The sequence below is a fragment of the Acipenser ruthenus genome, chromosome 21 (genome assembly GCF_902713425.1).
Source record: "Acipenser ruthenus chromosome 21, fAciRut3.2 maternal haplotype, whole genome shotgun sequence".
Taxonomy (NCBI): Eukaryota; Metazoa; Chordata; class Actinopteri; order Acipenseriformes; family Acipenseridae; genus Acipenser; species Acipenser ruthenus.
Genome location: NC_081209.1, coordinates 11104504 through 11123652, shown reverse-complemented (window position 1 = coordinate 11123652; position 19149 = coordinate 11104504). Strand labels below are relative to the sequence as shown.

At 37.6% G+C, this 19149-nt stretch overlaps 1 protein-coding gene across 2 annotated transcripts in view; it reads right to left on the bottom strand.

Moving 5' to 3' along the window:
• The window catches only part of LOC117428210 (mediator of RNA polymerase II transcription subunit 13-like), a 127127-nt gene that overhangs the window by 45040 nt on the left and 62938 nt on the right, over window positions 1-19149 (bottom strand). For both annotated transcript variants that reach the window (XM_034047017.3, XM_034047018.3), the window contains exons 3-4: window positions 11218-11302; window positions 9223-9306 (exon numbers count right to left, since the gene is read on the bottom strand). In XM_034047017.3, coding sequence (XP_033902908.3) covers window positions 9223-9306; window positions 11218-11302 — 169 coding nt within the window. The remainder of the gene's footprint in view (window positions 1-9222; window positions 9307-11217; window positions 11303-19149) is intronic.

The window sequence follows — 19149 nt, the reverse complement described above, 5'->3', positions numbered from 1 at the left end:
TGAATCGGCTTTATTTGGAAAAATACAAAACACTGTAAAGCAGAAAAAAGAAGGCATAGCTAGCGATAGTTAATAAAGTTAATGCTGTGTCGAAGACTTCAAGAAATATTGCAGACATCAGCAAAAGGTATAATGATGTTAAAGCCTGTGCTAAAGACAAATTAGCAACAAAAAAAAGGAAAAAAAAAACTATGAGGGGGGCCTCCCACAAACATACAGTGCTGAAGAACAGGTGTCTAATTATTAATCCACATCTGATCGGTGGAGTCGGTGGCCATGATATTTTAGGACTCAATGAAGCGGCGTCTACTGTTCCATAGCCAGGAACATCTGCAGGTTACATTGGCACTTCAGCTGAAGCCCAGCTGGCAGTGTTGCTTGCAGGGGACACAGGAAAAACGATACATTTATTTGCCCCCTTAACCAAAGCAGCAGTTACCTGGCTGATGCATTTAGACAATGAAGACTGGCAGATACCAGAAACATTCCCAGCTCGTATCTTGAATGAGCCGGCTGTGTAAAAGGTTAAGGCAGCAGTAACCTTGAAGTGCACGGCAGTAGCACTGTGCTGAGCCTCCTTTAACTCTGCATACAGATCTGCTACAGCCTGTTTATCAAGCCGGTATCTCTGGAAGACATGTTCATCTGACTAGTCCTCTATATTCTATTTGCAAGGGACCTCCTCCTTCTCCTTCTTTCCTCAAGCATTCTAAACTGCAGAAGGCGTAATGCGATCATTCTACAGATTGAAAATTGCAGATAAACTGGGAGGTGGGTTAAAAGAAGCAGGGAACGCCCTGAAACGCCCACAAAGTTCCGACAAAGTTATTGAAATGAGCCGCAAGGCTAGTTTTTCAGTGCAACTCTGACATTGAAAATCGGACGCAGCTCTTTTGAAAATGGGCCCTTGCATTCAAGAAATTTAGAACAAGAACAAAAAAGAAGTTAGAATAAAAACACTTGTTTTTGTGTTACACAAAACTAATACTTATAATAAAAGGGCTGAAACACAGCAAAAAGGCCAATTATCAAACCAGAAAAAATTGAAGTGAAAAAGTTATCGTATGAAGGTGACTTTTTTTTGTGAACTCCGAGAAACCAATGTTGCCTTTCGACAGTCAAATCGTAGGGTGCCTAAATAAAGTGTTATCGTCTGTTGCACGTTATTTAGCAGCGGCATCTATCCCAGAAACAATAGATTTGGTAATATCGTTTACTGTCAGGAGTTTTAGGGTGATTTCATTGCGCAGCAGATTCCCTCGTTAGATCATGAGCTGGTATCTCTTCAACAAAAGAAGCAGGCACAGTAATTTAAGACTATCATAATGAAAAACAGTAAATGTAGTTTTGTACTAGAACAGGGTCAGCTGTTGCAGAGAAAACTACATTTAAACTCACCATTTTAAGAACTGTGCAAGCAGAAGGCATGGAAATAATGTAATTAAGAATGGTACTGCTGAAAAAAAATGTAGGGAATTAAAAATGAAATGTACTTCAGTCTATTTAATTGCAGTAGAAAAACTGCCATTTGCTAAATTTAGCTACCAGATTGTGCTAATGAAAAATAATAAATTTGGCTGAGGTTAAGAGCAAGGAAGTAAAGCCATAACAGACTTCCTGAAAGACAGTGCTCTGAAACAGATTTATTTACCCTGTAGTACTACCACATATCATGTTTTAAAATTAAATACACTTTTGCAATCAATTGTGTTTACTGGAAGTAGAAAATGGGAAAAGTTGTATTGTTTTGTTAGCTACTAATAAAATCAGTCGTTAATAAATAAAAATGGCAAACGTGTCTCAGAAGACATACATTTCTTATGTTTCTTTGAGTGGTTCTACATTTAGCACTATTGAGTGTTTAATAGTTATGGATGATACAATACAAGCTGACTTGTATCCCCCTCCTCTCCCCGAGCTGCCTTAATAATTTACTGTCTTGCTGTCACACAGCATGAGGGCTCTGCTAACAGAGCACATAGGCAACGCTGTCAGTTCCACAGTATCAAGTGGGTTTATCAGCCCCTGTCTGGGTAATTTCAAGGTAACAATAATGTTTCATCCGGCCAGATTTAGTACATGGGAAGCTAAACCACAGCCTGTAATAAGATCTGTGGGAGCAGGATCCCCTCTATTATCAGTGAGGTGAACTCCACTGCCACTGTTCAGCAAGTCTGCAATTACCCCACTCGCACTCTCAAGCACTAGAGGGAAGCTTACTCAAAAGCGTTACCAGAACCTTTATTTACAGCCCAGGTACCAAACCAAGAATAAACAAGTCAGATAGATCATTTTGGTGGCATGTCAGTACATAGCCTTACAGTAATTGTAGCTACCAAAATAATTCCTTAAATCTTAACTTTTTGCACTTGCATTAGCTAAATATGTCTTAAATGTGCAGTTTTTAAACGCTATCGCAAACATGTATTTTCATGTTGCCGTTTCTACACTAGGTTAAAGAACATTCCCAGTTTGCTTAGAACAGGAGGTCTATTACTGCTTTACTTCCTTGGTCTTTTCAGCTCAGCAGTGTCTTGTGCGTCATGTCACTGGCTGAAAGCATGCACGTCAATAAGGGAAGCAGCTGGTTATTGACAGGAGAGAAGCTACCAAAACGCTGGGGACAATTTACCCTGCAGATGAGATGACCCAGGAAGTGCAAGACACTCTAAAGGCCTTGCTTGGCTACAACATGTATCTCTTTCAAAACTGCACATTTGAAACCTACAGTGCCTTGTAAAAGTATTCAGACCCCTGACCAATTCTCTCATATTACTGAATTACAAATGGTACATTGAAATTTCATTCTGTTTGATATTTTATTTTAAAACACTGAAACTCAAAATCAATTATTGTAAGGTGACATTGGTTTTATGTTGGGAAATATTTTTAACAAAAATAAAAAACTGAAATATCTTGCTTGCATAAGTATTCATCCCCCACACATTAATATTTGGTAGAGCCACCTTTCACTGCAATAACAGCTTTAAGTCTTTTGGGGTAAGTATGTACCAGCTTTGCACACAGTGTCAGAGTGATTTTGGCCCATTCTTCTTGGCAGATTTGCTCCAGGTTGTTCAGGTTGGTTGGACAACGCTTGTGGACCGCAATTTTCAAATAGTGCCACAGATTCTCAATGGGATTGAGATCAGGACTTTGACTGGGCCACTGTAGAACATTCACCTTTTTGTTCTTGAGCCACTCCAATGTTGCTTTGACCTTGCGCTTGGGATCATTGTCCTACTGAAAGGTGAATTTCCTCCCAAGCTTCCGTTTTTTAGCGGACTAAAGCAGGTTCTCTTGCAGTATTTCCCAGTATTTTGCTCCATCCATTCTTCCTTCAATTTTAACAAGATGCCCAGTCCCTGCTGATGAGAAGCATCCCCACAGCATGATGCTGCCACCACCATACTTCACTGAAGGGATGGTGTGTCTTGAGGCATGGGCAGTGTTAGGTTTGCAACACACATAGCGCTTTGAGTTTGGGCCAAAAAGCTCTATCTTGGTCTCATCTGACCACAAAACCTTTTCCCACATCGCAGCTGGGTCACTCATGCTTTCTGGCAAACTCCAGACGTGCTTTCAGATGGTACTTTTTGAGTAACGGCTTCTTTCTTGCCACCCTCCCATACAGGCCAGTGTTATGCAGAGATGATATGGTTGACTGGTGCACCATTACTCCACTCCCAACTCTGTAGCTCCTTCAAAGTGATTGTTGGCCTCTCTGTGGCTTCTCTCACAAGTCTCCTTGTTTGAGTGCTGAGTTTTGTGCCTGGGTGGTGTGATGCAGCTTCCACTTCCTGATTATTGATCCAACTGTGCTCACTGGGATATCCAAACACTTGGATATTATTTTGTACCCTTTCCCTAATCTATGCATTTGTATTACTTTATCTCTAACTTCTGTAGAATGCTCTTTGGTCTTCATTTTCCTTCAGATTCATAGCCTGACCAATGATCATTCAACAGTGGGGTTTTTATCCAGAAAATGTGACAGCAGCTTTAATGGTTCACAGGTGGAGGCCAATGGTAAGGTAATTGTGTCCTCGTTAGGGCAATTTCTTTCATCGGTGTAAACTGGGAGCTTCCACAGCACAGGGGTTGAATACTTATGCAAGAAAGATATTTCAGTTTTTTATTTTTCTTAAAAATATTTCCCAACATAAAACCAATGTCACCTTACAATAAATGATTTTGAGTTCAGTGTTTTAAAATAAAATATCAAACAGAACGAAATTTCGATGTACCACTTGTAATTCAGTAATATGAGAGAATTGGTCAGGGGTCTGAATACTTTTGCAAGGCACTGTATATAATGGATGGGCCGTAGCTACAATTACTTTAAACAGAAATATATTTGAACGAGAGAGTTCCATCATTAGAGGAGCACGCACAGCAATGTCATTATCACTATCACTATTACACTACAACTTTTTAAAGATATGTATTTGTCTGTTTGAAATAACCATTGAAGTCCACTGAAAACGCCTGAGTATCCCTGTGCTGCGCTTCATCAGTAAGCAGTGGATTTAGAGCAGATGTCAATTATTTTTGTATTAATACACCGTGCTTTTATCAGCATCTAGTTTGTTTGTGCTCTGCGACGACTGCTTCCTGATCCTGACTTTCCCTGTTAAGGGAGGGGCGGGGATTGGGGAAGTGTGTGCACAAAATAAAATAAACTCCCGCTTTGCAATAAGTGTCTCTTTCTATCACAGCTGATGTGTGGCACTGATATGGGATGTAGCCAAACGTAGCGTCGCTTGTTTTATAGAGAATATTCCTCTCACTGGTTAAATTCCGACTCCTATTGCACATACTTTTTTTTTTTAAATGCATACGTACATATTTACATATCCGTGACAGTCTATACAATTGGCTGACACAGTATTTGTCAGGTTGAGATGAATCAATACATTTTCAGGTCCTGGTAATGTATAGACTGACAGTCTATACAGTACCAGGACCTGAAAACGTATCGATTCATCTCAACCTGACAAATACTGTGTCAGCCAAAATAAATAAGATAGTCATGTATAATAATGTGCACGTGTGTGTTTATATACAGTTTTTAACATTAAAACACGGAATGCTCATACCTACAGACTGTTTACAGATTGATATAAAACATGTATGGACATGTATGAAAGTGTTCTATAATATGCCAGCAAGCCAGAACAACAAAATCAAACAGAGCAATGCCTATGATCTGTCTAATGACTACTCAATTTTTTTTCATAAAATAATAATTATTATTATAAACAATGATACTTATATATATTAAAAGGAAACTGATAAGAAAATATACAGTACAATTTGAAATGCATTAAGGTGAGTAATAAACAATTTAACAGCAAATGCTGGAATGTTTCTGTATAATTCTGTGTAAATAAATATAAAACTATAAAAAGGGGCAACAGTATTAATCCAGAAATAGGACAATAGGTTTTTGTTTTTTTGTTTTTTTATTCTGGGTTGTATTTTAGATGATTATTATTATTATTATTATTATTATTATTATTATTATTATTATTATTATTATTATTATAGACCTATTCAGCTAATGCAAGTGCAAAAAGGTAAGATTTAAGGAATTATTTTGTTAGCTACAATTACTGTAAGGCTATGTAAAGACATGCCACCAAAATGATCCATCTAACTTGTTTATTCTTGGTTTGGTACCTGGGCTGTAAATAAAGGTTCTGGTAACACTAGTAAGCTTCCCTCTAGTGCTTGAGAGTGCGAGTGGGGTAATTGCAGACTTTCTGAACAGTGGCAGTGGAGTTCACCTCACTGATAATAGAGGGGATCCTGCTCCCACAGATCTGATTACAATACACATTTCACTTGTATAGCGCTCTTCATGCAAGCATCCCAGAGCGCTTTACAAAAGAAATATAAAAAAGCCTGTGTCTAACATCCAGCTACAAATAAACAGACCCAAACAACTATGTTTTCAAACAGGATTTTAAAAATTCAACTGTGCTAGCATTCCTGATATGAATCGGGAGCAAGTTCCAAAGACGGGGGCATTATAACTAAATGCCCTGGCAACAAATTTTAGGGACTGTCAAAGATTAGCATTTTCCAATCTCAGGGAACAACCTGGGACATATGGGGTCAGTAGATTTGAAGATAAGAAGGTCCGAGACCATGTAAAGCCTTATAGGTAATAAGAAGAACTTAATAATACTAATAATAATAATAATAATAATAATAATAATAATAATAATAATAATAATAATAATAATAGCATCAGTAATAACACCTAATGAGATGCATGCAGTCATTGTATCAATGAAATATGACATTAAAACCAAGATTAACTAAGATTCATTTTTTGAAATCGCAAGATTAATCGCAAATACTTTTTTTTAATCACTTGACATCCCTAAATGTAATCTAATATCATATATCATATTAGAAATAGGAGTTTTTGTGGGCCATTATGTAAGGGGTCATGGCATACCTTATCATTGGTACAGTAGAAATCAAGTAAAAAAAGAATATATATGAAGGACCTGTATCACCGATATGGGCAGGACGCATTTTTTGCGAGAATCAACCGTAAAGAGGACTGTATCATGAATAAGTTACAATGTGGCAGGGAAATTATTAGTTTTCACTGAACACCACTGGTAATGGAACATGACTGAGAAACACATACAATACAGCTCTGTGCGAAACATTAATAACTCAAGGTGAACTGATTCCATAACCCTGAAAATATGCGAGCATCTGAAAGGGTTTATGAGAAGGCAATAGGAGGTATGTATTGTTTGGATTGGACTGTGAAACAAGACCAAAAGCACAACACCTGATTTATTATTATTTGTATTATTAAAATGTATGCAAAGTTTCTGTTTCCTTTGATTTATACAAGATTTTCCTCCAGTTACTAACACAGTCGCTTCCACCGCCGAGGGGACAGAAATAATTTGCACAGCCCTATGGGTCTTTTTTTATCACAAATGCAGCGTTTAAAAAAGTGGAAGAAAAATTACATTTTTGCTGCGACAGTTAGTACACTGGTACTACATAAACATCAAAAGAGAATGATAGAGAGTGAAGATACTGTATCAAACATATATTACACAGGCAAAGCATGATTATTCAGAAACTGTAGATGTTATTTCAAATGACTAAATACAAGGCATCAGTCCACTCCCATCGCTCTCTGACTAACACAGTCATTGCTAAGCTTCAATAATGAAAACGTCCACATGTTAACATCTCTCACACGACAGGTACTGCTGTACTTGACTAGCTCAAGCTCCACCTCACAACACACAAAGCTGCCCTCTCACACTAAACAGGACATTGCAAACCCTGCTCTGGACAGTGCTGTAGATTTCACAGCTTTGTAAACCCGGTATAAAAAACAACATGGACTTGTTAATTAAACAACAAAATAGATTAACTTGCTAAATACACCATTTGTAAAACGGAGTGAATAGCTGGACAGAATGTGAATGGAATGCAGGAAATATTAGACTTGATGAAGTCTGAATTTTCCACACTATGCATATCCATTCACTACATAGGTCTCAAATGGGCAGATTTGAAAGAGGTGACATCTGGTTCTACACTTGGTAAATCTATTTCTGCAAATGAAAATACAGGATTGCGACATTTTATGTTTCTTTCAAAACTGCACATTTGAGACCCACAGTATAAAGTGAATGGATGTACACAACAGTAAAGATTTAAGAAAGTATTTTAGCTACCATGCAACCACTTCATTAGTGCCTTTATGTGATGTTGGTTGAGTGATGCCAAACATAGTCTTAATTTAGTCTTAGTCATAGTCTTAATACCTAGCCCTGCTTGTAAATATATGTATTGTTTTTGTGTTAGAACGGGTGTTTTGTATTTTGTGTATTTAAAATCACAATGCATTATGATTTTAAAATGTATGGTGTTGTGTTTATTTAAAACAAGTATGTTTTGATATGATTTGAATGTATTTTGTATTTATTTAAAATACGAACTTTCGTTTGACAGCATGGATGGGGAAGCCCCATCACACAAAACTTGTGTAGAATGTGACCACCTCAAATTGATTAAGTGTTAACCAGCACAGTACTTGTTTTGTGGTTGAGATCTGTTTTGTTTAAACTTTTAGTTTTGCTCAGTGAGCAGTGTTTTTTTGTTAAAATATTGTATTTATTTTTGTTTAATAAAAACGGCGCCACAGAGCGGTTTTCACCCGAGTACCTGCCTGTGTTGTTTCTGTCAGCTGTCTGCAGCTGAGCAATGTCCCGCTTTCATGCCTTGTATCTATCATTGATTCGTTCTGAATACTTTAAACCCGCCCCAACTACTGAATGACAGCACATTCCTACATTTCTATTGGAGACTCCGCTTGCGAGATTTAAAATGAGATTACAAATTAGCATGATTTAAATCTGTATTACAGTTAAGATAAAGAGGATTTAAAGCAGAATTGCAAATTGTGGCGAAATGTAAAAAAAAGCCTGCACACAAAAACCCCAGAAGAATGTGCACGTGACCATAAGGATTTCGTTGTGGAACACAGCGAAGGAAAGAAAGTACAACTTAAGTGTGCAAGTACTGTGGAGTTACTACTATAAATATTTTGACAGGAAAAAATGCTGAAGCATTTTGGAAAGTAACCAAAAACACAAATTTCATACAGTATATTAAAAACGAAAGCCCCGAAAAAAAACAATAAAACTCGAAAATAGCTAAAAATAAGCACCGAAAAAGAAAATAATAAAAACAGAAGCCCTATTTATGCTGAAAGGATGTAAATTAAAGCCTGGCTGTTAACCTGTCTGCAGAAAACCCAGTAACCTCTGTGCAGTCTTGTCCTTAAGTTTACATAATAGCTCCATTATGGAATGCCTGTCTAGCCTGAATCACTGTATAACATTATTTCCTACGGAGTACAACATGTCATGATTAAGCAGTTACTCCAAACAGTAATAATTCATAATTCCTTACTGCAGTAATGTTTTCCCCTATTCATTTTAACAAAAGCTTGCTCCACGTATTAAACATAAAAAAATGGGGCGACCGTGAATTAGTTTTGGTGTGATTTGCATCTCTGAGTTCAGGAGAATTCATCATAAACCACTCATGTTCGCTCTTGTGATTCATCATTGAATCCTCAATGCAAATAACAGTCTTTGAATAAATTGTTGGTTGTAAACAGCTTGGCAGTCATGACCCATTAGTAAAATGCATCAGATTTCCTACCTGTTATTCACAGTTTTCTCGTCCTTCTCGTAAGGCTTGACAAACCATTTCCCAATCCGCACAAAGCTTTTGTCCATGAGGCACCTGTAAACCAAAACACAGCAAGCACTGAGAAAGGGGCAAGAGGAACGAATATGGGTACTTTCTCATTAAACTGCATGCATTGCAATGGAGTCTCAGTACATGCTGATTCAAGCATTCAAAATTCTAAAAAGTATTGACAATGTCGACCCAGGGGACTTTTTCGACCTGAAAAAAGAAACAAGGACCAGGGGTCACAAATGGAGATTAGATAAAGGGGCATTTTTACACCGAGAATTGTGAGGGTCTGGAACCAACTCCCCAGTAATCTTGTTGAAGCTGACACCCTGGGATCCTTCAAGAAGCTGCTTGATGAGATTCTGGGATCAATAAGCAACTAACAACCAAACGAGCAAGATGGGCTGAATGGCCTCCTCTCGTTTGTAAACTTTCTTATGTTCTTATGTTTTTACATATGGTAATTAAGAAACTAACAAGTGTCAGTAACATACATCCAATGCCACAACTATACATCACAAATGTGAGATATCAATCTGCTGAAAACACTGATTACCATGATATATATCAACAGTATGTACAGACGGTATAGAATAAGAATTAGTTGCATTGACAATTTTACAAGGGCTTTTCCAGATATATGCAAATGTGTGACATAAAGATGGATGAGTGAACAGACAGACACACAACCACTATATCCCCAGAACCTGACACTCTGAATAGCCTAAACTAAATAATGGTATTACCAAGTGACACACCAATTGAATAAGTGGTTCTTCAGATATATGCAGGAATCAGTGAAGTGTGACACACGTGTGTGCGAACGCCTCCACTATACCCCATTTGCAGGAGACTTCCTCCCCAGCAGGGGACAAGAAGTCATCATTTCCTGATGAGTTGAGGTTTTACAGAGTTTTTAAAACCTATTAAAAAGCTGCTCAATATATCAGTTGTATAGGTTTGTTAAGTACGGGGTAGTTCAGAGAATCAAAAATATCATGGCGAGAATGCAAGATCAACGATCTCAGGACCATTTTCAATTTCGAGATCACAAGCTCTCAACATCATTTCATTTTTTCCCCATGTATTAAATGAATACAGTCGTACAAACCCCATGCATATTAAAAATCCATGTTGTGCATCTAACTACAAACTAAACAGGTAATTATTAATCTCCAAGTTTTTGGTAATATTACAACATGTCTGTGTGGTTGAGCATCTATTTTTTGGTTTTGAATATAGCTGACTATGGGACTATGACTGTCCTGGAGGAAAATAAAGGAAAAACACATTTTGTTCTGACTACAGCAGTTGGGAACAAAAAGAAGAAACTTAAGCCCCATTATTGGGTCATAGGCTTTGGTTGAATATAACAATTGGAAAGCTGTGCACCAATAGCAATTCAGTCATTTGGACAGGTAACTGGTTCAAGGCTGCCACACACTGTACGCGGTGCGACTAGTGAATCTGTGCAACGGTTTACAATGAAGTGTAAAAAATATCTAAATGGATTATCCATAAAGAGAATCATCCACTAAAATGTGCGGAGGGCAGTGGTACATTTGTGTTTATGAGTGCTGTGTATTTGTATATGAAAATCCAGTCTGGTTTTGCTTCTTTTTTCTAGTTGTGTTTGTTTCTTTACCTTAGTGCGTGAATATTAAATATGTAGACATATGTAAACATGGCAATACATAAAACACATAGGATCATAAACAGCCTGGGCGCACTTGAGATTTCATCAGTGTCTTCTCTGGTGTGGAACATCATTTCACGTCCCTCGTGTGGCAGCCTTTACACACATCACTGTTTTGAATATAGGGTCCATTAAGTGTATTCATTGATTCTCAGCTCATTACAGGATGAGGTGAAAAATAAAGGTGAAAAAGTGAAATTATGGTGCTTAAAAACTGACAGAATCTCTAGGGAGGGTGGATTTCTGTCGGCTGTGCTTACCTCTCCAGCAGGTTATGGATCGCTTTGAAGAGGAGCGTCCTGCACTCGTAAGACAGCCCACTCTCCCACAGCCCCTCCTCCGCCACTGAGAGAGAGAGAGAGAGAACACTTTACTCAGAGAGACAACATGCATCTCAAACAAGAAAATCATTAGAATACACGCAGTATCAACATGACATTAAAACACACACCACTCAGCCCTGCCTCCTAGATGCACTGCAATGTTAATAGATTTATTATTTCAGAGCCTTTCTTTCTACATTTACAGGTTATGAGGAGAACACAGTATTCTAAGGGCATACTGTTTTCAATTCTGGCCACTGCTCCACCACTTCCTTATTTAAAGTCAACATTTTACTTTATTATTTAATACAGTTTTAAATCCGTCTGCAATTTAAATTCATCAATCGTGCACAGTCTAATATTTCCACTGTCACTCACTGTCAGACACAGTGCATACCCCTCAGTCGCACTTTTTTATTTTTATTACAGTACATCGAAATGCCCAAAGGCTGTGATAAACAACCTTATTCAAAAGAATTGTTTAACCTTTCAGTTTTCACCTTCTTCTTTATACTGTATCACAGCTGATGGGATTGCGACCCATAATTCATTGTATTTACTGTTAACACAGACTTTCACAAACACAGATGTACATAAAGCACTATATTTAATAAACAGCTATAGCCAAAGGTTTTGCATCACCCTATAGAATAAACTAACTTTGCTTCATAAAGTCGAACGAAACCTGCTGAATAATGTTTAGTTAACATATTGAATTACATACCGCTTTGTAGTTGTCCATATACTTCATGACAAACTGACACATTGAAAAATGGGACATTTCAAAATCTAACATGAAATACTGTACTACTACAGTAGTTTCTTTGATTACATTATTATTATTTTTTTTTTCAATTATGTCTCAATCCTAAAATTCTAGGTGATGCAAAGCTTTTGGCCACATTGAAAATGCTCTATTTTATGTTTCTAATGAGGGCATTTGTATTGTACAATCCGACAGGGAAGAAATCTTATAAAGAGACCGCCTTTTCCTTTTGTTCACACATTGGATATCTTATAAGTAAAAAGTTAGGTTCAATACAACAGTAAATATATTATTATATTTCAACTAACTGAATTAATTATGCCTATGCCACCTGAGTTTGTGTGTGTGTGTGTGTATGTGTATATATAGTTTTTGCTCAAAGAGCCAACTTCCCAACATTTCAGAGTGTGTATGTATGTGTGTGTGTATGTATATATATATATATATATATATATATATATATATATATATATATATACACACACACACACTCTCTCATAGTGTTAGTAAACACTATTTAGTATGTGTATTTAATTTAATGAAATGCAAAATTTAGTAAATGTTAGGGTTATAATGTTGAGAAAATATAGACTGCTTGTATTGGTTGCCAGCAGGCCCATATACATTGATTCGAGTGAAAAAGACAACCAATTCTTCACAAAAATAATTTATTTTCATTACTCTTATTTTGTATTTTGGCTGTTCTCTTCACGTATTTTTTAGAAAACAAAAAAGCACAAACAAAATCTCAACACATTTCTTAATCATGAGTATTTTGTTTGTGCTTTTTTGTTTTCTAAAAAATATGTGAAGAGAAAAGTTAAAATAAAAAATAAAAATTGAAATAATTTGTTAAAATACATTATTTTTGTGAAGAATTGGTTCTCTTTTTCACTCGAATCTAGGGTTATAATGTACCATTAAATCTATTTAGACTACAACAAAGAATCAGGGCAGACTTGGTTGGACTAGGGTAGGAGACACTTCTTTACACAGAGCATGGAGAGGGTACAGAATGGGTCACCAAGTCACGTTGTTGATGCTGAATTACTTTATATTACAGATTAATCATCTACTTCCACCAGACAAGCACTTATGGGCCGAATGGTCTCCTCTCGTTCATACATTTTCTCATGTTCTCAAATATAGGCAGGTATTTGCTTTGTTAAATTGACATAAAACATTTTTTGAAAACCAAATTCACAAAAGTTAAAATGTAGCCAGTGAGGGGGATGGAATATTTCAAATATGTGAGCCTACCAACATTTACACATGTTCTCGGGGTGGGGGTGGGGGGGTATGTGCTACAATACAAGGCTTTCATTTGAACAGAATGGATTGAATATTTCTAGTGAATTGAGTACACTGTGTTGTTTTCCAGCACCAGCACCCAGTATTTACCTCCAGGATCCCCTGGTAACCATGGCAACACTCATTCCATCCCCCCACTTGTAGGCCGAGTCAGGGAAACTGTGATTCTACGCTGGGAAGGGCTCCTTTTGAGCACAGTGCCAGCAGCCAGGAGAAAGCGCACTGTATCTCACTAGCAAGGTCTAGCAGGGGTGTGTTGTGCCACTCCAGAAACACCACGTCCAGCTTTAAACACCCCTCACACCTCTACAAGATTGCCACTCCAGAAACACCACGGTCAGCTTTAAACACCCCTCACACTCCACAGATCACAGGATTACCACTCCAGAAACACCATGGCCAGCTTTAAATACCCCTCACACCACCACAGATCACCACTCCAGCATCCTGACTCACTAACCCTAACGTCACTTCTTCTGTGTTCCACAGTATCTAGGGAATGTACTGCTTTTGGCAGCAGTGTTTTTAAAATGCCTTTAATTTAATTAATCAATCCTTCATTTCTACCAGGTATAAACGTGGGTGTAACGATACATTAATGTAATATGCAGGTCACACTTTCACGAGACATGTGATGGTCCTGATGGGCTATTTCTATGAGACATAATAAGATCAAATGATCATTTAATGATGGACTATTTTGTTAAAAGACAAAAACAATAATCTAGGGTGATCATACCAACTATAGGGGTTACCGTATACAAGTTTTCCATTGTAAAAGCAAAGAAAAGTCTAATAAAGCATAGTAAAGCACAGATACGCATGGTAAAGCCCACAGAAGTATGGTAAAGTATATTAAAAACATGGCAAACCTTGTTAACTATGGTAAATGCTTAGTATAACTATGTGAAAAGCATGGGAAAAAAATTCCTAGGACAGAAGAACCTTTACAAACGACAGGAGGCCATTTGACCCATCAGTGCTGGTCCAGTTCACAGTAGCTGACTGATCAACTTTGTCAAGTTGGGACCTAAAGGATCCATGTGATTCTGCCTCAACAACATGACTAGGTAACCCATTCCACCCCCTCACCACTCTGTGAAAAGTAGTGTCTCGTACTCTCTGTCCAAAGTCTATCTCCACTTCATTTCCAGCTGTGAAAACAAATGGGGTAAAAACAATAACACACAACAGATATTTTCTGTAACCTTTCTGTGCATTCTGAACCTCGTCGCAGAAGACTTTGAAACCGAAGACTTTCAATATAAGGTCACCAATAGAGAATGTATTTATAAAAATCTAAGCTCTGAAAATGAGCTCCTGGACAGCACTCAAAAAGAGCTGTAATGAAACCCATTTTACACAGTAATTCCTGCAAAATGCCTTTTGGGAATAACTTCCCAAGGTCTGGCATTTACTAAAAAAATGTCTTAAGAAACAGAACGCATTCTCTGAGGAAATGTATACCGACTGCTTTTTAAAAATATGGGGTCCATTAATCAAAGCCATACTAAAGAATTCCAGTTTTTGTATACATTTCTGTATGTTCTTCTGAATCACATGTATATTATTGTGAAAGTATTAATGCAATGAGATTATTTTTGAATCCATAAAAGACTTACAACATTTTAATAAATTACCTACACTGACAGTCCCTCCAGCAAATGCATCAAAACCTGTTAAATTACCTCTCTAATAAGAAATTGTTTGAAATTGTGGCTGCAACAGGATTGAACTTACTAGATTTCGCAAAAAAAGTTAATTAGTATGAATAAGAAATATTATATCAAGAAAAATGTTCAATAAAGTATTACAATGAACACACTCAGTAGTAAGGCCACCCCCCTATTAAAGCCACACATTGTTGCCTCCTTGCCAGGCCTTAATAGCAAGTTTCACTGAAGTTACAAAATCCTGGGATGTTGCTTCAAGACATTTGGCAATCCTGGCAAGAAAGCAGTGGATCTGGATAGCAGCAAAGACCATGTATATTTAAGTCTCTGTGTCCTGTCTGTCTGCTCAATATTACTGCCACTGAAGCTATTCTGCTACTGGCAATTATCCAATTGAACAAGAAATATGGTTCCCTGGATCACCCAGTATTGACATCTATCTGTGTATCCACCTATCCATCATAACTGACACTTTTCCAATATGTTTATTTACTGTGTCTGTCTATTGTACCATTATCTGCCATTACTGATGTACAAGAAAAGACCCCAGAAAGATAATGCATAGAGACTGACGGGTACATGCATTCCTTGCCATGTGATGCAATACATCTCTACTATGCACTGGGGCCATCAACAACATGGCGGATACTGTTGCTTGTTCATTCTTTGATGGGATGCTATTGTATTACCTGATCATCAAATTGAATCATTTATTGATTGTTGCTCTGATCATTTTGATCATCAATAAATGAAATGATCAATGGCCAGGGTGTCCTCGGCTCACCAGCGACCCTTGTAGTCTGGCCGGGCGCCTGCGGGCTTGCCTGTAAGCTGCCCAGAGCTGCGTTGTCCTCCGACGCTGTAGCTCTGAGGTGGCTGCATGGTGAGTCTGCTGACAGCACACGCTGCGGCGGACAGTGTGTGTTCGTCTTCGCCACTCCCAGCGCCTAAATCTGATATGCCAAATTGGGAGAAAATAATAAAATAATTGGCGATTACTAAATAAAAAAATCTGTTTTTTCAATGTTCATACCTGTCAGCATTGAGTTTTCAAAATTCGGGAGCTTTTGTAAACTGAAATCTCATACCTGTCAACTTTTCAAAATACAAAATGGAGAGCTGTAACTGCGTGGCTAAGTATGTGAACTTGCTTCGCGCACTGAATGCATGCCTGCCACAGGACTCCCCTGGGTCCTAAACCCTGCTACGACGGGGCTTGCAGTAATCACACACCGGCCATGAATTTTGTAGACATTAAAAGGTTTGCTGACATAAGGGTGTTTAACAGTAGAATACGGGAGAAAATCTGTCCCGGGAGAAGGGTCCAAAACACGAGAGACTCCCGGTGAATACCGGGGGGTTGACAGGTCTGAATGTTTGAGTGATGGTATTAAGATCTGCCACTGTTTAGTGTTATTACAATAGATGCTACCACCAGCTAAATTCATTCAGTATTTCATGAATTTGCTGTTATTTGAACATCAATCAGCTACTAAGAACCAGAAGAGCATAACTGTTCTTCTCGCCTGGTTTTAGTTTAATCACACAATCTCATAATGTTAGTTTTACTCGCTGTGTGAGTTTCTATTCTATACCATTCTTCTTCACACTGTGAATTTGACACAATCGATAAATATCTCAGTTTGAACATTACAGTTTAGTTCATGTACTCAGGCACTCTTAAAATGTTCTTAGTCATTTTAATCCTAAGGGGTAGTAATGATGAATCACGCTCCATAAAGCTAAAAAAAAAAGAAATCCAACCCATAAAATTACCAAACCATAAATAAAATAAAAACTTGTACCTTTAATAGGGCTTGTAAATTGTTTCGTTTAAGAAAATTGAAGATAGATATATATATATATATATATATATATATATATATATATATATATATATATATATATATATTTATATATATATATATATATATTTTTTTTTTTTTTAAGAATTGTTATCCGCACCAATCTAGACCCTAATCGTATAAATTGGGCATGTAAGATTCCATTTCATTTCCTAAACATTTTAACTTTACATTTTAATGGGAATTTCTGTATCAAAAAAGCCATGATGAGTGATTTTTTATGATACTACAATACTGTGGATGAAGCTACAAGTATTCAATCTCTGTACATAGAAAAGGCATTGAATAAATAACCTTACACCGCACACTGTATAAATACCTGATTTGACATGCATGTCGTTGACAATGATTAAACGTTTAGGAAACATTTTAAACATTTACCATCCTTGGTATAAATTTATTTTTCCAAATATATTCTGGCCTGTATTTTCACACACAGAGTGGTGAGGGTATGGAATGGGTTCATCTCATCATGCTGTGAGGCAGTAACACCATAACACAGGCCTGGAATCATTTCTATTAGCTAAACTGTTATTGATCAGTACGGTTTTTGTGTCTATCGATCTCCCGCCGCTATTTCTTTCTGATGCTTGTAGTGTTATGTCTTTTCAAAATAAACACTTATTTACAACAAAAGCCTCTACACTTTTCTCACTGGAAAAATATCTACTTCTGTGGATTGGGTTTATTGGGGAGTTCTGAACTCTCAACCTAAAAATATCCACAGCCCATAAAACAGTTTTTCAGAATTTTCTAATACCTGGTTTTCAGATACAAAAACAATATTAATATACATTTTTTTGTATACAGAAACAGAAATGTTGATGTGTGAGTATCTCAGTGTCAATGTATGTTGGATTGTCAATGAGTGTGTGTGCTTCACCCATAACTATAAAACACTCAATAGTGCTAAATTAAGAAATACTTTAACAAATAGAAGTCTTTTCCAATGTCTTCAAAAAATGTGTTTCAGTGTGTGTGTGTGTTTCACAGTCAGTGTGCATGTCACTGTCAGTGTCTTATTTTTAAAGAGCCCATCCTTGTGTGCTTGTAAACACATGTTTATTTCATAGAGCCCGCCTCCAACACTAATGCACTGTTCAGCTGCCATTCACCACACAGCACTGCGACTCAAACGCAAATCAGCTCTGACTGAACTGGGTCGCAGCTCCTGAGTGCAGCCTTACCCACAGCACAGCTCCTCTGCCGTGGAGAACTCTTACTGCTGCCATGCCTCTCAGTGCCCACTAGGGGGAAAGCTGGAGAGGGTAGGGCAGAGGATTCCATTTGTCCTTAAAAGAACAGATAAAGAGGATAGCTGATTCAGAGAGAACAATTTGCTGGGTGGAATCCTTTAATATTTCCCTTTCTCATGCTCTCTGAATTTATTGATTTGTTTAATTCAGGGTTCCAGAGAGGTTAACTTACAAAGCCCAAAATAATGTTGTTAAATTACAAATGTGGATCTAATATTCATCTTTGTAACATCCATCTCCCGCAACCTTAATTCCTAGAATACTTGTTCATTATTAAAAGAAGATAAATCAAATAATTCATGAATAAATAATAAAAGTAATACAAAAAATGAAAAAGTAATTTAAATAGTTTTTTTGGGGGAGTTTTTTCAATTCCTTTTTCACAGCGTCTACAATCTTCTGCGTGGTTCTGGGTTCTGTTGCATCAGTATTGAGTTACTATTGTTTTTCTTGACTGGCTGGCAAGCGTGTCGCAGGGGAGCCGCTGACACCCTCCTCCCCTCCCCCCCCCCCCCCCCGGTTGGAGCCATAACAAGCCTGTTTGTGCCGTGCAGCAGAACAGACCCTCCTTTAACAGTAAGTAAAAAAATAAAGAATAAAAACAAACCCAACATCGGACCACCGCATGTGGAACCAGGGTCAGTATTTGCTGATTTTCCTGTAGGAACAGGATTTGTAGATCCCAAAAGGAGTGTGTGAGCGAGGCCTCTCTGTTTAGTGTGAGCAGCGCACACCGTATTCATGGCACCTTTTATTTTCACTTGTGTTTTGACACTATTTTCTTTGGCATCTTTTTGTCTCTATTTTACACCAGCGTGTATTGTCGCCCGGCTGATACCAGTTTTGGTAACAGCCCATGGCTCTTTCTGTGTACTACCAAAATAATTCCTGGGCGTCTGTGTGACATCTCGACGTCAGTTCCTGTGTCTTTCCATCTGCCAGCAGATTACCCATACCCCTTTCACACTATCCTTCAATGGTTTAGAGTTGCTAAGAGC